This window comes from Lycorma delicatula, chromosome 5, assembly GCF_047948215.1.
Source record: "Lycorma delicatula isolate Av1 chromosome 5, ASM4794821v1, whole genome shotgun sequence".
Taxonomy (NCBI): Eukaryota; Metazoa; Arthropoda; class Insecta; order Hemiptera; family Fulgoridae; genus Lycorma; species Lycorma delicatula.
This window is the reverse complement of record NC_134459.1, coordinates 175,379,097-175,405,659: the sequence shown is the minus strand read 5'-3', so window position 1 is coordinate 175,405,659 and position 26,563 is coordinate 175,379,097. Positions and strand designations below refer to the sequence as shown.

The following is a 26,563-nucleotide window of genomic DNA, read 5'->3' as shown; positions in this document are numbered from 1 at the left end:
TCGCATAATCTCTATTTGCCGTTAACCTTATTTACATAATCGTCCATAAGTTAAATGTTTATTATTCATTACGTTATTAATTTACACGCGTCTTAAGAATATAATGAAATAAATAAATTTTTTAAATAAGCGACCTAAACAGGATTATAAAAATTATAAACCGTAAAATAAAACGGCGTTATTCCTAAAATTAAAACAAAAAATGTTAACTACGAATATTCATTTATTTAAGATCGCGCATGAGCTCTGTTCGAGTTCATTATACCGTTAACGTACTTATTCTATTATTCTAGTTTTGGAACGCTAAGCATACGGATAAATCGTTTCCCGAGAATATAGAAAAACCGTATTTGAGAAGACGATGTTTCTTGATTTACTTTAAAAAAAATTTCTGCGTTAACTACTACTTATTCGTTATACACGCGAGTGTATTTTTTTCACTCGGTGAAAATTTTCACCCGTCTTTTACTCGTTTCTATCGTTCTTTACGATTCCCGTCTCTTTAAATCATTCGAAAACCGTATTTCTCATACTGCTTTCTTTATCCTTCAGAATTTCACGTCAAAAGGCTTGAAATGAGATTCTTGATGCGTTCGATAGCAAGTTCCTGTTTACCCGGAAAAATTGAACGTCGTTTCTGTTTTCCGAGCGCCGAGATTATCTTAGATTCTTTCGTTCCTTTTTTTTTAATACCTACATCCCTGAGCCGGACATCCAATTAAGTATACGCGGCCCAGGGACACGTGTTCTTCCGACTCTAAGGAGATCTCCCCATCCACCGGCTTAACATCTGGCACGACAGGTCAACCCCCCCGGTTCTGGATCTTTTGTGCCTGTCTCTAATACCCGGCGAGATAAACAGGGCCCGGCTATGCCGTCCCCCCCCTCCCCGCCAGCAACCGGTTTATCGGTCATTATGCCTTGCCTCAAACCAAAGGTGCCAGCACCAAGGGCGCAAGCACCCTCAGAAAACCAACACCCTCGGCCGGGTCTCGGTCTTAACTTAACCCCTCGCGAAGGCTTTGCCATGCAGTCCCCGTCCCCTCACAGGAACCCGTACACCTAAGCATACGGGTCCTCCGAGAGGGGGCTGTCCATCCTTCCCTACACTTAGCGCTCTAATAACCCCGGCGTGGATATTCCTCCACCTTCGTACGGAGAACTGTTCTCGCGAAGTTTGCGAACCGTTTCCGGTTATTTTCAGAGGCCAACATCCACTCCACAAGATTTCCCGTCACAATGCGTTCATCTACTAATCGTTGGCGGTGTTGCGCCCATCTATAGCACTCGAACAGCGTATGTTCGGCGTCATCTACGCCCTGGCAATATTCAGAAACAAGCGACTCCTTCTTACCAATTGTATTCAGGTAGGTGCTGAAACAGCCACGGCCAGACATTAATCGGGTAATGTGGTAATCCATATCACCGTGACGCCGGTCCAGCCGGTTATTTAATTCACGTATTAGTCCCCTGGTCCACTCTGCTACTGATGACTCCGTCCAGACCGTCTTTCACTCATTCCTGACCGCCTCTTCTGCTTCAATTTTATTATGACCAGCCGCCCTTGGCCTCCTACCTTTGACTTGTTGATCAATTGGCGGAACTGATGCCAAAACGCATAACGCGTTGTACGACATTGTACGGTAACCTGCCACTACACCTAATAGCGCCGCCCGATGCATACTTGTCAGTTTTTGTCTGTTTCTTTGTATATTAATGCCGCGTATACTACAGACGACACCATCGCAGACGTGATGAGCCTCTTTCTTGACGTTCGAGGTACTGTGTGTCCAGCAAACAGCCCCCTGATCGCTTTTACTGTCGACGAAGCCCTCTTGCATACCATTTCTATATGCTTGCCAAACTTTAGATTATTATCTAGCACAACCCCCAGACATTTTGTGCAAGTAACTTCAGTAATATCCTCTTCACGGATCGCAATATTCACACCGCGAAGTCTCCGTCTACCCGTGAAGAGGATAACACCTAGTTTTGGTAGGAGACACCTCCATACTATTTCTCGCTAGCCATTCGAGATTCTTTCGTTCCTAATCTCTAAATACCGAACGGTTTTTAAAATACTAGGATCAATCTTAATCGTTATACCCGGTTTTTACCTTAACCTTGAATCCTTCTAACCTTTTCCTTTTGTCTCTATTTATCGTTCGATTTTTTTTTTTTAATCTTTTAACAACGTATATTTTCTTGTTCTTAAAAATTCTATTCTAACTTCCTCCGGTAGCGCAGTAACATCAACAAATAACTATATTCTTTTTATCGGTCGTATTACTTTCTTACTCGAACGAGTTTTATTCAAAACTTTTAATACCGTCTGTATATAAATATATAGAATAAATTATGAGATCTGACTTTACCCGATGATCATCTCTGGTCGGCCCTTTTTTTAAGACGCAAGAAACGATCACCAGATTGGTCGTTAGGCCAAGCCACGACTGCCGATTAACAAAATTCCTTACGACATCGGCTTTTGATCTGTCGAACGTTTAGTGAAAACCGATATACGGAAGGAAGGGATAAGAGATAAAGTACGAAGGGAGTACGCAGAATGAGACGTTCCTGTCTAAAGTAATACTTCACGATACCTTACGGTCAGTCAGTGCATTTTCATTTTGTTTACGATTACGTAATAAATTTTTGTAAAATAAGTCACCGCCGATGATTTTTCACTCGATAGTTTCGTACGAATGCGGTGAAACAAATTACTTTATATGTAGATAATAAACAAATATATAAGTAAAAGTCTTTACGAGGAAAATTCTCATCCGTTCCAGAAATTGTGTGGCGTGTTTAGTAGACCCTCGTGGGCGGGTTATTAAATGAAAAAAAAAAAAATTGAAGGTAATAAAAATTATTAAGGTGACATAGTTCATTTTTTACGGGTGTCATTTTCTACGCCTGTTGTTTTTATTTTATTTTGTTACTACGATCTCAGACGCATCGGTACAAACATTACTACTCATATACATTGTACTGTACATAACTTATTTATAAAAGTATTTTTATTTCTGGAAAATCAGTCGTACGAAGATAGGGCTATTTCATTATTAATAACTACTATAAGTATATACGGTAGATCGGATGTAATTTTGTATAACATTATTTTGTTAATCTGTTTGAAAAAATGTTTAGGTATTCAACGATCTTGGGACTGAAGTTGTTAATGCTGCATTTGAAGGATATAATGCCTGCGTATTTGCTTACGGTCAGACTGGAAGCGGTAAAACCTTTACGATGATGGGTTCCAAGGTAATACCGTTCATTCTTAAATAATATTTTAACTATAACCGTAATAATATTGAGATTTATGTCGTTTATAATAGCGCAATAAAAGTAAATGTTGGTTATTTATTTTGTTATGTAACATCAGCGTGTAATGAAGTAATAATTTTAAAACTTTTCTGTATATTATAGCCGCTAAAACAGATGAATAAAATAAATTTACTTATGTAATTTTAGTTTTTATTTTTTTTATTTTTTAAATTATTTTAATCTGTTATTTTAATAATGATGAATGATTTTATTTTTATTGTGCTATCTGTCATTTTAATAGTTATTAGTCGATCGTCATATTTTATTATGGTATTTATAAAAAAAAAAAAACTTATCGTCTTCATTTCCTGTTTGTTTAGATAATTTTTACGACGGATAAAAACATTTTGTCGGTGAAGAAATGTTCAATATGTTGTTTTCTTTTATATAAGCTGGCTTGCCAGCCTGGAAAGGCGTGCGTGTAGCACCCTTAAATTTAGCGGGCTTTCGTCGCTGTATTTTTGTAAAAGCCATTAAAATAGTAATCTACTGTGATTTGAATGCGTTATCTAAGATATTACGAGGGTTATTTTTTGTTCAAGGTACGATCGGTAGCGAAATAAAAATCCGCGCAAATCGGATGAACCTTTGCGCATATGTGTTGCGCAGCGTTTCTAGTATGACCTTCAATCACGCCGCGTCACTTCGTTTAGTTCTGAACTCGTATCTAGATCGTGATACTCGAATACTAGATCGTGGATACCGGTGTTCTTTGGTGGTTGGGTTTCAATTAACCACACATCTCAGGAATGGTCGAACTGAGAATGTACAAGACTACACTCCATTTACACTCATACATATCATTCTCATTCATCCTCTGAAGAATTATCTAAACGGTAGTTACCGGAGGCTAAACAGGAACAAGAAAGAACTCGCATCTAGCACGTAAACATGTCTGCAACGATAGCATCTCCCGCCAAGTGTGAAGCGCTTGCGGTAATTCGATTTCTTCAGGCTGAGGGGTGTAATGCGGCTGAAATTCATCGACGAATAAGTAATGTGTACGGTGAAACTTCAACGAGTGACAGCAAAGTGCGACAGTAGTGCAGGAACTTTATCGCAGGACGTGCAGATGTTCGTGATGCAAGCGGCCAGGGAAGGAAGCGAGTGTCAACCGATGATATCGTTGAGCGAGTGGATGAGCCGATTCGAGAAAGTCGTCGGTTCACAATTTCTGTATCGAGCGATTCGTTTCCTGAAATTTCAAGGTCGGCTCTCTACGCCGTTGCGAGTGAGAGACTTCAGTACCGCAAACTGTGTGCGAGATGGGTTCCCAAGATGCTGCCCGACCGTCACAAAACAATGAGAATGGACGCCTTCCTAACGTTTCTCCGGCGTTACCGCAATGAAGGAGAAGATTTTTTGAAGAAAATTGTCACAGGGGACGAGTCACGGATCCATTTCGAAACCGAAGAAACAAAAGAACAATCCAAACGGCGGATGCATTCTCATTCTCCCGGTAAACCGAAGAAGTTCAAACGAACCTTCTCTAACAGAAAGCGTACGGCTACTCTGTTCTGGGACCGGAATGGAGTTCTCTTGGCGGAATTCATGGAACGCGGCACGACCATCACTGCAGCCTCATACTGCGTGATTCTTCAACGTCTACGAAGGGCGATTCAGAATAAGCGGAGAGGGATGTTGTCATCAGACGTTGTCTTTCTCCATGACGATGCTCGGCCGCTCACTGCAGCTGTAACAAAGAAGCTCCTGCAGCGTTTTCGTCGGGAAGTGTTTGATCGTCCACCAAACAGCCCGGACTTGGCTCCATCCGTTTTTCATCTCTTTGCTCGCATGAAACGCTGGCTAGGAGGACAACATTTTGGCACAGACATCGAGCTGCAGACCGGCGTAGAAACACGGCTGAAAACACAGGCGGCTCCGTTCTATGACGAGGGTATTGGGCAGTCGGTACCACGCTACGACAAATGTCTAAATCGGAGTGGCGACTACTGGTACTTGTTACAAATAAAATTTTATTTATTTTCACTATGGTTTTAATTTCGTGACTGATCGGACCTTGAAAAAAAATAACCTCGTACATGCTAGTAGCGCGCGATAACTGTAATAAACCGAATAAGATCTAGAAACCTTAAAACGGATATCGCAACCAACAACCGGACCCGGTGTCGCTGCAAATCGCACAGCCTTTAAAACATCTACGGCAGTAATCGTGAAAGTAATATTTATTAACGATAGGTACGTGTTTAATGTTCACGACCGAACTACTCTCGCCACAATACCAGCCTTATTCGAATAATCTGAAAACAGGCTCGGTCTTCCTTAAGTAAAATGTCCTCAAATTTATTTACATATAGAAGTGCTCGATTGAAATATAAACTATTCAGCTAGACCGTCAGAGGAAGAAGAGCAAAGGTGACTATTTTACTCTTATCGATTGTTATATGCCGGGTATGGAATACTTCTTTTAGCAAAACATGAGTGCCATTTTGGTAATAACGACTCTTTCATATCGGTATATCTACAACTGTTGCGGTTATTTTCTTTCCTTTGTTATAAAAAAAAAAAAAGCTGTAAAATTTGTAATTTATGACGAACACATAATTCTTTTAAAGACTGTTTAAAGGATTGGTTCGGCTACTTTGTACCGTTAAATGCAGCTTTTTTTGACTATAAACATTTGGTTGTTATATAATACAGTGAAACAATCGATGGTTTTACCGGTAATAAGAGCTACCTACTGGTTATCTAAATGACTGTGCGGATGGAGAAGATGACTGCCTGAGTCGGTTACCAGTACTTGAAGCAATTTGTGGATGCACTGTTATAGACAGACAAAGCGGGTTTTTTTATTTTAGTTTATTTCTTTATATTTTTTATTGTTTTTTGGTTACATTTTATTAACTAAATTGGAATATTTTTTTTTTTGTTAATTTAATTAAATCTCAGTAAATAAAATTATTGGAAAAATGAAAAAAAATTAACGATAAATTTACAATAACGGTAACAGAAGTATTTCCGTTTCAAAAAATTGTTGCGCATTTTTATGATTTTTCTAACATCGATATATATCTTCCTTTCACGATCAGACTTTCGTTGTAACCTTACACGTTAAATGTAATTATAAATAAAAATCGTATAACTTCTATTAAAATATGACTCCTGTAAAACAGATGTGTAGATCTACGATGATTATCTAAGAAGTTATGTCTTGAATTACAAATTTTGTTTTGTACGCTAATTATCGGAAACCTATATTTAAATGATTCGAATGAATATATAAGACCGTTCCCTGTGGTTTTGTACTTCACCGTTTTTTGTTCCGAAAAAAGAAATGAGAGTATAAAAAATTGCATGCGGGAAGTTGTATTATTAAATATATAAAATTTTATATTTTCATTTTTATTTATAAAATATTTTCATTTTTTTTTTTTATAATATTTTTGTTTTTGTCAGTACTGACAACTGATGTGCTTATAACTTGTTTTGTGCTGTAGCTTACTAATAATATATGAATTAAAAACTTTATTTGTTTGCTTCTAACAGGATAATCAGGGTCTTATACCGCGTATATGTGAATCTCTATTTAAAAGAATGGCGCACGGTGCAAATTATAGAATTGAAGTCAGTTATTTGGAAATTTACAACGAAAAAGTTAAAGATTTATTACGCAAAGATTCCGGTCATAATTTAAAAGTTCGCCAACATCCGACTAAAGGCCCTTGCGTTATGGATTTGTCTCGTCATCTTGTATCAGAGTACGCCCATATCCAGGTATATTTAGTTTAACTAGCTACTTACACCTTGTTTTTCTCTATTGTTAAATGTTAAGCTGTTACCTAAAATATTTAACCGTTTATTATTTGTTTAAATCGAGTGGAAGAACTGGTATTTTTCTACGGAAATATAACTACAACTTTTGATGATAATACATTCTTTCGATTTACAAGAAACTATTTATGTTTGTTATCGATGTAAAATTACGTTATCGGCCGAATGAATTGCGTGTAATATACAGTAATGTTAGTTTTATTATAAGTTTGATAACTTATACGCTCCTCAGCCGCAAATGATGTAATAGCATGTTGTGAAACTGTACCTGATGTTTCTAATTTTAGAGCTTTATTAGGACAGATTTTTTTATTTTCAGTAGAATTGTCCATTATCTTTTTATCCTCGGTTTACATAAGCTTTTATCCCTGGATCTCAAGAAACTTTCTCGAAAGATGAAAATTGAAAACATTCTGAGCGTCGTAGAACTTTTAGGTTTAAGAAATTTATATTTATTTAACACCTTACAATGTATGTTGTCGTTCAAAAATAAAAAATATTCCTAGTGATATCATTGATTAATTGTAAACTTTTTTACCCGACAGTTAAACAGCAGTAGGAAAAAAACCAGTGAAAATAGAAAATTTTAAATATTTGATCGGTTTGAAAATTGTAATATAATTTTAAAAATAAGATTTGTTATTTCTCAATAACCTGATGGATTCAAAGAATACTCTAAATTATTTTTTCTAGAATAATTATTAATTATTTAAAATAAACAAAAGATTTTTAACAAATTTTTTTAAATTGTTTCATTTTTGGTTTTTTTTTTTTTAACCGGCTTTAAACGAAAAAAAGAAGGTTCTTAATTCACCGTGCTATGTATTTTATAGAATATAGCGGTTTTTTGGAGAATATTTTCAAAAGCTATTCAAAAGTTCATAACGCTACCCGGTTCAGAAATGATTGTACATTTCAAGTAATCAGTAATAATAATAATAATAATCAGGAGAGCTTGAACTTAAACTTTTTATGATTATAGTTTATTCTGGTAGAAAGTGTCCATAGGAAATATTTTTTGTTACAAAAGTGACAGAATGGAGCAAAATATAAAAATTATTTTCAATTCTTTTCAGTCATTTAAATTATAAGTAAAATTAATATGATATATGTACCGAAAGAAATTAACTTTTTGATCTTAATTGAATACGTAAATTGTAACAATTTTTAGTAACTCTAGAGAACGATCGGTAACTAACAAATTTAAAAATCCAATAAGATTTTAATAAAATGTTTCAATATTATGTTATATTGTCAGTCTGTATACTCCTTCTAGCCGATAGTACATCAAGAGTTAGGATATCTAACGTTAAATATCTTGCTGTAATTTTTTATTCTAGTATAAAATTTGTTTGCAGTGTTTTTTAAGTACTGCAAATTATTGATAGAAAATAAAAAAGGAATTTATTGGAATTAATGAACCCGTTAATATATTAATATCAAACGACGGCAATCACCACGTACAATATGCGGTGTACGATCGTTAAATTTTTTTCAAAAATCTGTAGCGATTGATCGGGTACGATAAAATTAAAGGTCTAACGTTGCCATTCAAGTTCTGTTTTTGTTAAGTACCTTTTAACAGTTTTTCAGGCAGATAATTTGAGAGGTTTTTTTTGGAGTAAATGCGAAAAACAGCCAATTTTTAGAGCTCTCATTTTGAAAACCTTAATTTATACTAGTGTAACTTGTGAAATTGATTACTAGTTTTTTCTTATTTTTAAACCGTTATTTGCCATGATATTTTAAAAGAAGCTGCCAAATCTTAATCAATAGTGTTTACGCTTTGTATAAAGACAATATCTCATCCCGGTTTCTCTGCTATGACAGCTAGTAGAAATTTGGAACACCTGTGTTGAAATTGTTAAAAATCCATTGTTATAAATTAATTAATATTTTGGAAATGATAAATGTGTGCTGAAATGATCTTCATTCAAATAATGCCTTCTGAATTGTGATTGCTGTTATTTTATAAATTTAGTATCTTCTTATTATTTATGAAATTATATTTTAAATAAGTAAATGTGGACTTATACTTATTACTTAAAATATTAAGTAATATTTTATACTTAATTGTGTACATTATGATGCTACTGTGATCAAGGTTTTATCTCAGTTTTTTTCTGTTGATCCATCATGGCAAACGCTGGAGTAATTATTTCTCCATGGAGTAGCATGCACATCCATTTCTGACATGATCTGAATAATGTATTATTATGTATTGATCAGAATAAAATATTATTTTATCTGTAATTATTTTGTTCGTTATTACTTAATTGATTTGTCAGAAAAGATCCTTAAAACCGACAGTTATTTTCATGTAATCTACTGTTAAACTCTAAAAGAGTCGTAATTATTTTTATAGATGTGATTTCAGTTTTGACATTTTTTTTTACTTTTATTATAATCGGATTTAATAAGAAATTTATCTTTGTTTTTTATGATTCTTTATGAAAAGATCCATTCAAAAATGATCCAGATTTGGAGTAGGGATAATTCATTTAAGTTAAAATACGGATGAAAAAATGTTATAACCAAATAAAAAATACCCGCTGAAAGAGTTAAAAATTTAACTTTTCTACATAGATATCTACGGAAGATATAGAATTCTCACTAATAAAATTGAAGTAGTCTAGATAAAAAAGAAGTCATTATTTCAGTTTGTAATTTCCACTGTGAATGAAGTCAGAAATATCTTGTATTTATTTTTTCTACAAACAGGAATTGAATATATTTATGAAATGAAAACAAGTCAAAAGGAAACTACTGTCCTCAGGATTTTTATTATTTTGCAAACTTCACTTGCGCTTAATTATTTTACACCGTCTTTAGTTTTACGTCTTTTTTGTAGTATAATTTACTTTATTATTTTTATAATATTTGTAATATAGCTGTTAGTTATTTAAGAGTAAATTACTAATTTATTCTGTCTAATCTTTTTAAATTTGTTTGTTGATCTAGGAATTAATGATACGGGGTAATAATCAACGCACAACTGCATCTACTAATATGAATGATGTTAGTAGCAGAAGTCATGCTATTTTTACTTTAATGTTTGTGCAAGCACAAGGAGGTTTTACTAACGATGTACCATCAGAAACTGTATCAAAAGTACATCTGGTTGATCTTGCTGGCAGGTAAAATGAATTTTCTTTTTGTTATCTCACGTTTTAATACTAGGAGATCCATTCAGAAAATAACCAAACATTTTTAATTACACACTAATGGACATATTTAGTGACATGCAGTTGGCAACATTGTGTTCTGAGTAACCTTCTCTGTAACCACATGTTCTTGGATTCTTGATTTATCTCATTTATTCTTCATGTTATTGTTGTTTGAGTGCAATGTGTTTAAGTGTTAGTAGCGATTTTTGTAATGCGATCATTTTTTAATGATTGAACTTTTGTGTGAATGTTTCAACAATGACTTGTTCAAGAATTTGTCGACAAACATCCAATCGATGTTCTTTCTACTGTTTAGTCATCAAACAAGGAACAAACTTTGTTGCAGCTCTATGCATGTTCAATTTTGCAGTCAAAATGTCATAGCATGATCCAGTTGAGATGTTAATCTCTTCTGTAAGTTCTCTGTCAGTCAGTAAGCGATTGCATTGCACCAGATCATCGATTTTCTGAATGTGGGTGTCTTCAGTTGAAGTCAGAGTTCTTCCTGGTCAAGGGTCATCTTCAATTGACTGATGACCACTTTTAAATCGTGAAAAACATTCATAACATTGCATACAATCCAGAGAATCGAGACGATTAAGAAGTTGAAATGTTTCTGTAAATGTTTTCCCCAGTTTCATGCAAAATTTTAAGTTGCATCATTGCTCCTGAACAACAATCCAAGAAATGTGGTTACAGAGGAGGTTATGTGGAACACAATTTTACTCCCGGGCGCGCAATTAAAAATGTTTAGTTGTTTTCTGAACAGACCTCATATTATTTTTTTTTTAATTTTATTTTTTGTATAATTTCTTTTTTCATTGTTCTTGCAAATTGCTTCCTGTTCATTGTTTACTGTTCTAGGTCGACAGTGAACTGACTTGAGAATCACAATATTATAAAATTATATTCCGAGATAGATTCCTTGCATTCAACATTTTTGTCCTTTGTTCTTCATACTTTTATATCAATCTGTGATTTTGATGATACATGAAATTCAAATGTTAATGTTTGCCAATTTGCTGTTACTTATGAGAAATCCAAATTTTCAACAAAAATAATCACCATCGGTTTGCATTTCTGTGATAATATTTTTGATCCGTATAGCAGTTAATGTCCTTTTCATAGCTATACGTTCAATGATGGCATTTATTCATTCTTGAATTTCTTCATATTTCTTTTCTTTACATACTTTTAAGTCATATCAGCTACTGAAATCATAAGTGACTATTGAGTTTAATTTCTTTTATTTATCCTTATATCACTGAAAACTTTCACTAGTTCCTGGGAGGCCAAGTAAAGTCCCTGCAGACATATTTTTGATATTTAGATTAAGGCACTGGAGAGAAAAGTAGTAGAGATTGTTTTGGTTATCGTTTCTTGAAAATAACAGAACCATCAACTTAATCGCACTGCTTCCATACTTAAGGATTTTCAATCTACCATGAAGGATTTTTTTATTAAGAAAAAAATTGCAGAATTCATATCATTTTATAACAATGGATGAAATGGAACAATTAAATTACAAAATGAGGGTCCAACCATTGGGTTTGCAGCCCCCAAAACTTTATTGATGGTAGATTCAGGCTTTGTAACATAAAAATTCAGGGCCTTTTTCTCAACCATTTAAAATGAAAGGTAAAATTAAATACATAAATTTAACTCTACTTAGGGAGGTGGTGTATGAAGTTTTAAAAAGAATTACATAGTTCTACCAAGAAGTTTTTTGTAATTTAGAAGGCCTGAAAACAATAAATCCCAAAAATTATGTTAACGCTTTATAATTTTATCCTTCCAGAACAATGATGTCGCCAAAACTTGATCTTTTGCTAAAGAACAAATTTTTCTTATGAATGATGATAGCGCAGTATATCATGACTTTGGGTGAGCAATAAAGATAAACTAACACATTTAAAATCAGAAAAGTTTAAGAATTTTTTCCTCTCATTCTTCTTTTGTGCGATAGAAGGAAGATTGTGTTAGCTATAGCTAGCACAATCGGCTATATCTATAGCTATAATAATATAGCTATATCTATAGCTGGGAAACAAAAGAAACAGCTACAGAATTTTTATGTAACCCTAGGTAGGAGGTTTAGTTGCAAAATGGAATTTTTAATGCGATTGGATGTAACAGATCAAATTATGACACACAAGCAGGCCTCACAGTATATAAAAATAAAAAAGTGTAAAGAACTCTTTTTTTTTATTTGTTTGAAAAAAATATGTTTTTAAATCAGGGTACTTTTCTTCGGTAAGAAAGAAATATTTTGTGTATAATAAAAATTACTTGTATAATCTCCTTGTCTGGGAGGATTTACGAATAGATGTTTGAGAGAAACTACTCATGGAAACCTTCTCAGTTGGACATAATTTTAAAATCTTAAAGTTGTTGTTCAGTCCTCCAGAAGGGAGACACTCAAAAACTGTTTTTGTTCTTTATGGGCGAACAAACAGAGAAATTATAATGTACTATTTGATCTGCCATTATTTTTTTTTATTTTGCTTGATGAAATTCACTACAGAAACTCGAAGCTTATGCATCAGAATATGAAATGTAATTTTTGTAGCATATGAAAAATGCCATGCCTGACTGGGATTTGAACTCAGGACCTCCAGATGAAAGGCCAAGGCAGGCCAAGATAGGAAAACCCAACATGAGTAGTTCAAAAAATAAATTATGTTTAGTTCATTTCATACATTCTTTTACAGCATTAAAATATTCATTCAGAATCCAGTGTAATATGATTCAACCTATTTGAAATCTTGACATTATACCAAGTAAGTCTATTGCTATAATTGTATTATAAATAGATTTAAGATTAAAATAGGTACATTTGTTTTACATAAATGTTAAGCCTATATTACAATACATATTTATTGTTGTTATAGCCATCATTATGAGCTATTTTAATATTGTATTTGTACATTGCTTTAATTAAGTCTTCCATAATTTTTCACTTAGGCATTAATAAAAATTTTATAAAAAATGTTTTTTAAACAGACACAAGCAAAAGAAGCTGAATTTAATATAACTTTAAAAAGGTTTAATGTTTGTTATTCAGAAAGATAATTTTGAATAATTCTTATTGCCAATAATTATTGGCATTTTTCTTCAATGTAATTATGATTACAAAAATGTTAATTATCTAGTAAGAATTGCTTTCCCTCAATTTATTGTATTGTTATTTTGAATTCACTAAAGGAGAATGGCAACCAGACTGTATTTTAATGGACCAACACCACCACAACCAGATCTATGTAAAAGTCATCTGAGCAGTAGACAAAGGCTGAGATCACTATGTAGTCAAAATTGAAATTAAATTTACTCCCCAAAGAAAGCAACAAAACCAAACTGCTAAAACTAAATGAAAAATGGACCCTACCCATTTAACCAAGAATGAAAATTACCAAAAAGCAACTGAAAAAGTAACAATCATGGATAAATTTGAAAATCTAGTCAACAACCTTAAATAAATTATAGAATTAGTCCCAATAAAATTCCATAAAAAATATCAGTGGTTGAACAGCGAATGTGACAAGACAGTGGAGAAAAGACATCAAGCATGGCTATTTCACCAATCCCTGAAATCAGAAACATCCTTCCAAAATCTAGTAAAATAGAGAAAAGAAACCACCCGTACCTAAGGAGAAGAATAAAAAGACAACACCATAGACACACTGAAGTCAATAGAGGAAGAATTCAATAAAACACTCAAGTGAATACTACAAAACCTTCAAAACTGAAGGTTGTAAACTGTAAACTGGCTCATAACAATAAAGACAATGTGGAAATCCTAACTAAATATTTTAACAAACAAGTGAATTGTAAAGAACTATCGTAATTCCTAAACTTCAATGCCAACACCACCTCTGGGAAATATCAACCCTCCCATAATAAAAGAAATCTACCAAGCGTTGTGTGAGATAAAGAACTACAAAGCAGCACTAGAAGATCAGACTTTTTTGTAGAGATCTAGAAACATGCAGGATGATCAGCAAAAATTGCCCTTCATCAACAGCTTGTAAACATTTGGATTAAAAAAGAACTACTAGAACAATGGTCAACAGCTCTCATCCACACACAAAAAAGGGGAAAAAACCATAACAATTACAGGGGAATCTCACTCCTAGAAACAATGTACAAAATTCAAAAGAATTTTGTTGAGGAATCATCCTCAACAGGATCGGTTCACAACTCGAGAAAGAACTAGGAGAATACCAGGGAGGTTTCAGACCCTGGTATTCTCTATTATTTTCAAGCTAATAATGGATTACAATAGGAAAAGAAACAGAGATATTGTGATAACATTTGCAGATTTCAAGACAGCTTATGACTGCATCCGCAGAGAATCCCTACTAAAAATTCTAATACACCTCAGACTACGTACCAAACTAATGAATATGATAAAACTGACCCTCAAAACACTGTCTAAGGTAAAATTCAGAGGTGGGCTGTCGGAAACATTTGAGATCAAAACAGGACTGCGCCAAAGCGATGGGCTGTCACCACTATTATTCAACTGTAGTCTAGAAATTGTAATGAGGGAATGGCTTAAAAAATGCCCCCAAGAGTAAAAATAGGCTGAAAAATCAAACAAACTGTCTTGGTTTCACCGAAAGCTTGGCACTGTCAATGAATGACATCGACAAGGCTAAATCACAGATATTGGAAAATCAAAACATTGCAAATAAAATTGGCTTTAAAATATAATTTGAAAAGACAGAAAATGTTTTGCCCCAAAAACCAACACGATTTAAAGAAGTAAACATAAATGGTAATAAAATCAAAATAGAAACCCAATTTAAATACCTTAGAAAAATAATAACAAACAACCTAAGCGAAAAACCTTGATCCAATAAGAAAAAAGAAACAAGCTAAAACTTATCATTAAACACAAAAATAAGTCATTACAACACAGTTTAAAAACCAGAAGCCACTTATGCGGTAGAAACACTCTTCCACCTGAACGAACAATTAAAGACAAACAGACTCCAGAAAATTGAAAGAAACTACATCATCATAAACTACCAGAAAGACGAGCAGTGGTAGATTGTGCCCAATAAAGTCTTGTACAAAGAGTTAAAACCCATCACTGATACCACGCATAAGAGTAGATTAGGATTCTTTGGTCATATCCTGAAGATGCAAGAATGAAGACTTCTGAAACAGCTAGTACAGTACAAACTCGACTTGAAAAACAGCTTGACAGGATACAGATGTATCAGAGAAATGAGAGACAATCTGAAGAAAATTGGCCTTATACCAAAAGACACCGCATTTCTTTAATTCTTTTTATCTTATCAACAGATAAGATAAAATTAAACAAGAAGATCAATAAAAAAAACACTCGCAAGAAAAAAACAAGAACATTTTCAACACCAGAAAGGGCACAGAGATCGGGAACATATGAAAAAGTACTGGGAGGACTGCAAGGCCCAAACAGTCCCATTGAAGAGACTTGGATAATGAACTGACTGAAGTTATCCTATGCGGTCATAAAAGATAATAATAATAATCTGTAATGATTATTTCAGTTTTCTGCTCCTGTTAGTTTTGGATTTCTTTTTATAATTCTGTTTGATTATATTTCTATGTCCATCATCAGATGTATTTTGTACACAAATCAGAAACATGGATTTACTAGAATTCTCTATAAATATTGTTCGAAATTTCTTCTAATCAACTAGTCTTTTCTTTTGCTTGAGACATTTGTTATTCTTTATTTACACACTGAGCATTTTTGTTTTCCTAAAGTACTAATAGTTTTACAAATATTGTTCACAAAAAAATTCCTATAAGTAACTTGAAATTACTGCTACTGAAGCTTAAAACAGATTAAATTATACAACAAATGAATTAAACAGATAAAACAAAAAACTGCCTAAAATTTTAACAAGTCTATTCCGTAAACTTAACACTAATAAACCCTGACTCTCTTAATGATTCAATGTAATCTCATTGGTTCAACAAAGAATACTAAGAGATTACACACGTTAAAGTTCTTACAAATATAAATCAGTAAAAATAATATTCTTACAAATCTTATATACAAAATCTGTAAATTGTGTCACAAACAGTTCTGATTCTACTATGCAATTCACAATAACGAATAAAAATCTATACAAAAAAGAAGATTTTTTATCAAATTAAAAAAACTGATAAACTTTATACAAAGATTATTTTTTTACAATGGTAATAAGATAATACTTTTTTCAATAAATAATGACCTCTTGACTCCTATTCACGGTGAAGTCACTAAGTAGCTTTTCACACTCAGTCATAGAACAGAAGACTGTTGCATGTTTTACAAAATTGAAATGCACTTGTGATGCACCCTTCACTCGATGCTCTGACTGTTAACGCACACTCCCACTCCCCTTATAATATTTATACCCCTTATGCTAGGGCTTCACCTGACATAACAGCAACCAACCCATCTCATCCCCTTTCTCATTTAAGTATAATGGTTTCAAAACAAAACATTTTTTATCCTGATTGTTACTTTATTTTACAGAATTCTCTTGATTTTGATCTTTTTACTTTACTCTAAAAATTCTTTCCATTATCTTTTTTGTCAATCTTTCTTTTTTTTATTTATTTTTCTTTAATTCTTTATTTAAATTATTTACATTCTTCATTTTTTCTCTGTGTTGTTCTTGTGATTTCCAAGTTTATAATTTTCTCTACCCGTCACAATACATTACGTTAAAACAAACATAATTGTTTTAACGTTATTTCAATTCTATTGTTTATAGATCAGATATTTATAGACTTAGATTTTAAAAAACTTATTTAATAGTTACTTAAAATGTAATGAAATAAAAAACTGCTATTGAGTATATTACTGAAAATTTATAAATTTCAATTCTAATATTTGTGTAATCCACACATTAGAAAAGTTGTTAGAATAGTTAGAATAGTTGTTGTCATTAGAAAAGTTAGAATAAGTAATTATTACTTATTCATGTATGCTGTTATAATAGTATAACATCCTTCTGCAAATATTATAGGTCTTAGGTTCAGTTCCTCATTTGGGTGATAAAAAAAAAAACAAAAAACAATTCATTTAGAATAGGGTCTTACTAAGGGTAAACAATTCACCAAGGAGTAGTTTATTGCTCATCAGATTTTATTTTTGTTAAATACTCATTGAATCTAATATCTACCCAAAAGAGGGTATAGAAAAACTTAATTTAGTAGCAATTCTGAGTTGAAGTTTGTAATTAGAAGAATAATTACTTTTTAATTTAATTTTACTTTATTTTGATATTTTTTTAATTCTATTTTTTTATCAATAGCGAAAGAGCAAATGCAACAGGTGCTACTGGTCAAAGATTGAAGGAAGGTGCTCACATAAATAAGTCATTAGTAACTCTTGGTTCTGTCATATCAGCATTGGCTGAATTGTGCTCAAATAATGAAGGAAATGGTGCACAGAGTACTCGTAAAAATGTTTTTATACCGTATCGTGATTCTGTTCTTACGTGGCTTCTTAAAGATAGTCTTGGAGGAAATTCTAAAACAATAATGATTGCGGGTAACTATTTTATATTAATTTTAAACCGTTTTATACTGTAGTAAATCATGTTGTTAAGTACTTCTAGTGGTAATTTAATTTCTAGTACTTCAATTTAATTTTGCTCTTAATTTAATTCTTCTTGAAAGTAATGTTATTTCATATACTTTTGTATTTTCATAACATCTGTTAGTTCATTCTCATATCGGGTTGTTAATTATAATTCTTTCATTTGAAAACCCTATTATAAATATAACGACAATGATTTGCGATTGTTAGTTAATACAGATATCATTTGGTTCCTGTAGCAGAAAGAAATGAAACAGCCCGGTCAAATAAATTACACGCAATAGTGTCCACTTTCACCCTTGTAACTTATTTTGAGACTGATTCTACCATAAATCTCTCCTGCTTCTGATTTGAATATCATTTTGTATAAAGATAGAAAACATGTTAATTACAATATCTTATAAATTTAAGGAGAAAGGATAGTCTCAGACTAAAATTGATTTATTTATGTATTATTTCATTAGACAAGTAGTAGACCAGATTACAGTTTTATTAAAAATTATTTATTGATTAAGTTTTTCTACAACCTTGAGTATAACAGCTGCCCCTATTAAATTAAAAACTATCATTTTTTTGTTTTATTTGTAATTTTAAAATTACTTTTACTGATGTCAGAATCCACATAATCGCCCCGTATTATTTTTTCATGATCCTTTTACACGAATCAAGAAAATCTTATTCATTATTTTTAACGTGTTAGAAATGTTAATAAACTTGTATAAAATAATCATTCCTTAATTATTTTTAAAAAAAGTTTTGAAATCTAATGGTAAAGAATAACTTACTAAAAAATTGTACCACTCATAACTGAAATAACCTCTTTAGTCCCCGCTAAACGTGGAGGTGACTGAAATAGTATAATCAGATGGTTCACAGAGATTATACCGTTTTTGTTTTACTTTTCTATTTTTACTGTGTGAAAATTAAGTTGCGTTTTCAAATTTATTTTCACTTAGAAAAATATACTTCTGTACTACTGGTGAAATTTTAGTGAGTTTTGTTTACAGAAAAAGCTGTTACATGTTTTTCAGCGAGTTGAAAGAAGTTGTATGAAGGCAAATTATATGAAATATATAAGTTTAAAAAAAAGTGCGATTCAGCCTAAAGAACTGTTGAATATATCGGATGAAAGGTATAATCTGGATTGTTTTCTAAGTACCTGTGTAATCAAAATAAATAAATTATTATCGATTGAAATTTATTGTTCAGAATTAATTAAATCTATTGTTTCATTAATATAGTAAATATATTATAATTTGTTGTAATTAAAAAATTTTTTTTAATTTTATTTTTTACAGCCGTCTCACCAGCAGATTGTAATTATACAGAATCATTAAGTACATTAAGGTATGCAAACAGAGCTAAAAATATTATTAATAAACCGACTATAAATGAAGATGAAAATGTTAAATTAATTAGAGATCTTAGGGAAGAAATAACTAAACTGAAAGCCAAACTTGCTACTGAATATGTAAGTTTAATCATATATTACTTTCTGAACTACGTTTATTTATTTTTTGTACCGATTAAATTTTTATCATCTACTTTTATATAAATAAAAACTGTTAATTATTTGTTTGTAAAACTTATCCCATTAAATGTTGGTGGTTCTGTTTTGTCTAGAATAGTATCCTGAAGGGATACTTAAGGATACGACTTAACAAGGGAGAATTAAGGATTACCTTATAAACCTGACAAACTTGATTTACCCTACAAAATATTTGAACTGAGTTTCAAGTTATTTGAAATAATTATTTCATAAAATTTTAATATCAATTTAAATACATTTAATGACAAAACACTGTACTTAACTAACCAAGATGAGGTCACTGTTAACAGTATTTATGAACATTTTTTATTATAGAAGATTCGCAGTAGGTGGGTCGGATCATTAGTTCAACAGGCTTTACTAGAAAGTTCTGAAAAACCTAATAGAAAGGAAAACCAGTGTCATTTCAGGATAAAGAACAGAAAAATCTGTAATAGAAGATCCCATTTTTGTTAAGACTGCTTATGTAAGAGTGAATACTATATGAAAGGAGACTTGAGTGTACTGTCGATTTAGAAAAGGCTTATGACAATATTCCTACCATTATTGTACGGAAAAGATACTAGGAATAGAATTGAATTTAACCTTTGTAATTCCAGCCTTCAAATTACTTGGTGGGAAAGTTCCTGGGCTAGGTATTAAAAAATTTAAGATTTGCTTATTTAAAAATCCCCACCATCTTCTTGATGTTGGGATAAGAACACTAACTCAATTACAGATAAGGAATTAAATAATACTATTTGTAATAAGGTAAACTATTTTGAGGTTCAGTAAAAAAGCATGGAAATGGAAAAGAAAATTGGAAAATATTAGTATTACGATGAGTAGGTTAAGTTTACATTTACATTGGTAGTATTTTCAGATTTTGAATAGTCAACATGTTGCGATTACAAGGGTTAAATTCAATTCTATTCCTAGTATATTTTCCGTAGAGTAATTGTTATATGCCTTGTAGTAATTCTTATTTGGAATATTGTCATATGCCTTTTCTAAATCTACAGTACGATATATGAGTCCTTTCGTATTGTATTCACTTTTATGTATGCAGTCTTTCCATTTCCAATTTATTTAGCAATAGGTAGTGTGACACACATACACATATATTTTAAAATCCATAATTGCTGCCCTTTATGTAAATAATTAGCTGTAATATAAAATTTTACTTATTCATGAACAACAATTGTGTATTGCATATTTATTGGCTGATAAGTAGGTCCTTAACTTATCAGTATCAATTTTTAAAGAGTCTCTTGATATGATTGTTTGGTTGGATAACGATACTGATTATAATTAGAAGATAAAATCTTATCTGGATATAAATTTAATGATGGCTAAATATAATTAATTGTTTATGACAGTTTCCTTTTGATCACTATTAGCGGTTAAGTATTTTTTAATGAATTTTTTTTTCTTTGTGATAAGATGAACATTTATTAGAGGTGATGTAGACATTCATCAATTTTTTCTTTGTAACACATCAAAAGTCCTATAATTATCAAGAAGTTTAAAATGCTATCTGAAACTTACAAGAATATTATCTAAATACAATCACATTACATTATTCCTCGTCACCTTCTAAATGCTCCCTTTGGGAGCTCAGAGACTGATCACAGTGGTTCTGCCATGAATGGAATACATCCTGATAGTCTTTATCAGATAGTGTGTTCAACATCGCCTGTGATTCCACTTCATCTCCTGTACCATGTCAAATCTTCAACCCTTCAACTTAGGATTTTCAGTTTGGGAAAGAAGTCGCACAGAGCCGAGTTGGACAGTTATAGTGAATGAGGAACAACTGCCGTGTTGTTTTTCACCAGCAAATGTGACAGTGGAAAACCGCCCACCAACAACAAACACATCTGCTCAGATAAAAGCAGCTAGGCATTTTTACTTAAGCATATAATATGATACTACTAGTGGTATTTGGTTGCATTAGCAACCAAATACCAATAAATTATGTTCATGTACATAATACAAATTTCAGGAACATTTGGGAACAATCTCAAAGTACTTACTAAAGAAATTTTTTATACATATAAAGTAGCCTACTGGGCTAGTCTAGTGGTTAACTTGTTGCAAATCAGTTGTTAAACAGCTGATTTTCGAATTGAAAGATTCTGAGGTTCAAATCCTAGTAATTAGTTACTTTTATACAGATCTGAATACTAGACAGTAGATACCAGTGTAATTTAGTGGTTGGGATTCAATTAACAGAACATCTCAGGAATGGTCAGCCTGAGTCTGTTCAAGATTACACCTCATTTACATGTCATACATATCACCTTCACCTCATTGGGCCATGTGGAGGTTGCATATTGTTCATTAGTTGAACAGACAAAATAGGAAAAAAATTAATAATAATAATTTATAAAATTTAATTTAAATTTTAAATTTAAAAAAATGAATATAAACTAAAACTTTAAATTTATAAAATTAACAAAAAAAAGATAATTATTAAAACTATAGAGTAAGTTTACCATCTCTGCCACTATTATAAATTAATTAAATTAGTGACTCACAATGGTTTTCTGAGATAGTACCTCTCTATAGTTTAATATTTTAAATTATTTTTTACCAAGTTAAAAAAAAAAAATATTTTAATGAACTTGAAGTAATCGAACTGGACTAATAAGTGGACAAAATTAGTTATATTAAATAATTGTTTTCTGCTGTTTGGATAAAATTTTCTAAATTATTTATCAACAAAAATAAATAATTGAAATATTTTTTCATTAGATTCAACTTCATTATTAAAATGTTATTTTTAATTATTATTAAAATTTTATTGATTATCATAATTTTTATTTTAGACAAATGAAGTTCAACCACAAGTATTAGCTGTACTCCAAGAAAAGGAAGCACAGGAGAAAGTTTTACGTCAAGAATGGACTGATAAGTGGCGTGAAACACAGAAAATATTACAAGAACAAAAGGCATTAGGTTTAAGAAAAGCTGGTGCTGGTGTTGTCCTTGATTCTGATATGCCTCATCTTATTGGAATCGATGATGATCTATTGAGTACTGGTGTTACACTCTACCACCTTAAGGTATCATTTTAGTATATTGAATTCCTTTATGTCCAAAGATTCTCAGGTCTTGATTTATTTATTTTTTTTTGTCTTCAGTTATTTGACTGGCTTGAAGCAGCTCTCCAAGATTTCCTATCTAGTGCTAGTCGTTTCATTTCGGTATATCCCATACAATTCTATATCTGTAACTATTTGTTTTACATATTCCAAATGTTGCCTACCTGCACAGTTTTTTCCTTCTACCGGTTCCTCCAATATTAAAGCGACTATTCCAGGATGCCTTTATATGTGGCCTATAAGTTTGTCTCTTCTTGTAATTACATTTTTTCAAATGCTTCTTTCTTCATCAATTTGCCGCAACACCTCTTCATTTGTCACTTTATCCACCTCTCTGATTTTTAACATTCTCCTATAGCACCACACTTCAAAAGCTTCTAATCTTTTCTTCTCAGGTACTCCAATCGTCCAAGTTTCACTTACATATAAAGCTATGCTCCAAACATACACTTTCAAAAATCTTTTCCTGAGGTTTAAATTAATTTTTGATGTAAACAAATTATATTTCTGACTGAAGGCTCATTTCGTCTGTGCTGTTGGGCATTTTATATTGCTTTTACTTCGTCCATCTTTAGTAATTCTATTTCCCAAATAACAAAGTTCTTCTACCTCCATAATCTTTTCTCTTCCTATTTTTACATTCAGTGGTCCATCATTATTATTTCTACTACATTTCATTACTTTTGTTTTGTTCTTGTTTATTTTCATGCTGTAGTTCTCGCGTAGGACTTCATCCACGCCATTCATTTCACCTTCTAAATCTTTTTTACTTGGCTAGAATTACTCTATCATCAGCAAATCATAGCATCTTTATCTTTTCACCTTGTACTGTTACTCCGGATTTAAATTGTTTCTTAATTTCATTAACTGCTAGTTCTATGTAAAGATTAAAAAGCAACGAGTTTAGGGAGCATCCTTGTCGGACCTTCTTTCTTATTACGGCTTCTTTCTTATGTTCTTCCATTATTACTGTTGCTGTTTGGTTCCTGTAAATGTTAGCAGTTGTTCTTCTATCTCTGTATTTGAACCCTAATTTTTTTTAAATTCGGAATATTTTATTTCAATCTACATTATCGAATGCCTTTTCTAGGTCTATAAATACCAAGTATGTTGGTTTGTTTTTTCTTTAATCATCCTTCTACTATTAATCTGAGCCCTAAAAATGCTTCCCTTGTCCCTATACTTTTCCTGAAACCAAATTGGTCTTCTCCTAACACTTCTTCCACTCTCCTCTCAATTCTTCTGTACAGAATTCTAGTTAAGATTTTTAATACATGACTAGTTAAATTAATTGTTCTGTACTCTTCACATCTATCTGCTTCTGCTTTCTTTGGTATCATGACTATAACACTTTTTGAAGTCTGGCAGAACTTTCCCTTTTTTTGTAAATATTACACACCAGTTTGTATAATCTATTTATCCCTTCCTTAGCTGCACTGCGCAGTAATTCTGCAAGTATTCCATTTATTCCAGGAGCCTTTCTGCTATTCAGATCTTTTAATGTTCTCTTAAATTCAAATCTCAATATTGTTTTTCCCCTTTCATCCTCTTTGACTTCTTCTTCTTCCTCTATAGCACCATTTTCTAATTCATTTCCTCCGTATAACTCTTCAATATATTCCACCCATCTATCGACTTTACCTTTCGTATTATATATCGGTGTACCATCTTTGTTTAATACATTATTAGATTTTAATTTATGTACCACAAAAGTTTCCTTAAATTTCCTGCATGCTCCGTCTATTTTATCATGTTCATTTCTCTTTTCACTTCTGAACACTTTTCTTTATTCCACTCTTCTTTTGCTAATCTGTACTTTCTTATTATAGTATTTCTAAATTGTTGGTAGTTCCTTTTACCTTCTTCATCACTGGCATTTATATACTTTCTACGTTCATCAATCTCAGCTGCAATATATTCTGATATCCAAAATTACCTACCAGTTTTCTTCATTCCACCAAAGTTCACTTCTGCTGATTTAAGAATTTCCTTTGTAACATTCTCCCATTCTTCTTCTACATTTTCTACCTTATCTTTTTTATTCAAACCTCTTGCGATGTCCTCCTCAAAAATCTTCTTTACCTCCTCTTCTTCAAGCTTCTCTAAATTCCACCGATTCATCTGACACCTTTTCTTCAGGTTTTTAAGCCCTAATCTTCATTTAATTATCACCAAATTATGGTTACTATCAATGTCTGCTCCAGTGTAAGTTTTGCAGTCGACGATTTGATTTCTAAATATTTTCTTAACCATGATGTAATCTATCTGATACCTTGCAGTATCACCTGGCTTTTTCCATGTGTGTATTCTTCTATTATGATTTTTAAACTGGGTGTTGGCAATTACTAAATTATACTTCGTGCAAAACTCTATAAGTCGGTTCCCTCTTTCATTCCTTTTGCCCAGCCCATATTCAACCACAATATTTCCTTCCTAGCCTTTTTCAATGCTTGCATTCCAATCTCCAACTATTATTAAATTTTTATCCCCTTTTATGTGTTTAATTGCTTCACCAATTTCTTCGTATACACACTATACCTCCTCATCATCATCATCATCATCATCGGCACTTTTAGGCATATAGACGTTAACGACCGTTGTCGGCTTAGGTTTTGGTTTAATCCTTATTACAATGATTCGGTCACTATAAATTTTGAAATAGTCTGATTTATAGATATGAGAATATATTTAATAGTAGATTCCAGAATAAAAGTCATGTGGTTTAATTAACAAAATATATTTTACAATAAATTTGCAAATGAACTTGCTTTATAGCTAACTCACTGGCTTTGTTTAAGATTTTGAACAAAGATAAATTACATAAGGTTCATAAATGTGCAAAGAAAGTGTTACAATATTTTATTTAATGTCAGAGTCAGGCAAGAAAATTAAGTTGATTTATAGATTTGATAACCAACATTACTTAGGATTCTAATAGACGTAACTGTAAGTTTTTAGACGCAAGATATGATAGAATCAAAGTTTCAGGCATTAGTTGTAGCCAAATGAAATAGCTGACACATTTTTGTCATCCGTTTGATGAGTTTTTGTTTGAAAACACTGGTCATTAACTAGTTTACACCCAGTTATTTGAAAAAAATAGTGGATTTTTGTGAAATCCAAACAAATTGTTTTATTAGCTTTAAAAAAAGTTAAATTTATTTTACTAACAGTTGTATTTTTCTAACATTTTGTATATATATATATATATATATATGTATAAAACATAAAATTATTTGTTCACATTTTGTTTAGTAAACTCACAAAATTAGAGAATATATACAGAATATATATGATATTGCAACTTAAACTTGTTAATAATAAATATATTAGTCAGTTTATGAATTTTACAAAAGTGTCAATAAATTATTTTAAGAAAACTACTAGTCCATTACATTTTTTTTTTTTATTATTGGTTATATTTATAATAACTTTTTTTAATACTGGTTATAATTTAATACATCTAATATATTATTTTAAAAATTAATGTTACGTGATTTTTTCTATTTTTTAAATTAGTATTGCATTATATTTTTTACAGCTGGTGCTATTAAATTGTTTTTATTAGCATTTAGCATATGAAAATAAGACTAATATATTAATAATAAATTATAAATCTTTTTAAAAATAAGATTAATATTTTTTTTCAGAAAAATTAACAACAGAAAAAACATTGTTTAGCAAATAGATATCATTTGATTTTAAAGAGGTTGCAACCACATTAACATGATAAATCTAAGTTCATCACCAATGATCTTAGTTTAATGGTTCATAAAAGATTGTATACATTCATTGCAGTGCTGCTTTAAGATTTGTGTAATGATTAATGATAGTCACTTAAACAATTGCTACCAAGTGTTTAAGATGTTAACACTTTTAGGCCTAAGCCCGAGTATATGCTGACAGGTTATTTCATTTGTAAGGCCAGAGGCTGAGTATATGTCAGGCTGCTATATTTAGGTGATAGGTAAAGAGTGATGGGCTCGTCACTCATTGCTAGGCTTCGTAGACTCTTTCAGTAGTTCATTATAAAGATCCAACATGAATTTCA

At 31.7% G+C, this 26,563-nt stretch overlaps 1 protein-coding gene across 4 annotated transcripts in view; it reads left to right on the top strand.

The window, feature by feature from the left end:
• Window positions 1-26,563, top strand: part of Klp98A (kinesin-like protein 98A) — a 254,634-nt gene that overhangs the window by 153,848 nt on the left and 74,223 nt on the right. For all 4 annotated transcript variants that reach the window (XM_075367558.1, XM_075367559.1, XM_075367557.1 and 1 more), the window contains 6 exons: window positions 3,151-3,267; window positions 6,838-7,065; window positions 10,084-10,259; window positions 17,591-17,829; window positions 19,176-19,348; window positions 22,237-22,473. In XM_075367558.1, coding sequence (XP_075223673.1) covers window positions 3,151-3,267; window positions 6,838-7,065; window positions 10,084-10,259; window positions 17,591-17,829; window positions 19,176-19,348; window positions 22,237-22,473 — 1,170 coding nt within the window. The remainder of the gene's footprint in view (window positions 1-3,150; window positions 3,268-6,837; window positions 7,066-10,083; window positions 10,260-17,590; window positions 17,830-19,175; window positions 19,349-22,236; window positions 22,474-26,563) is intronic.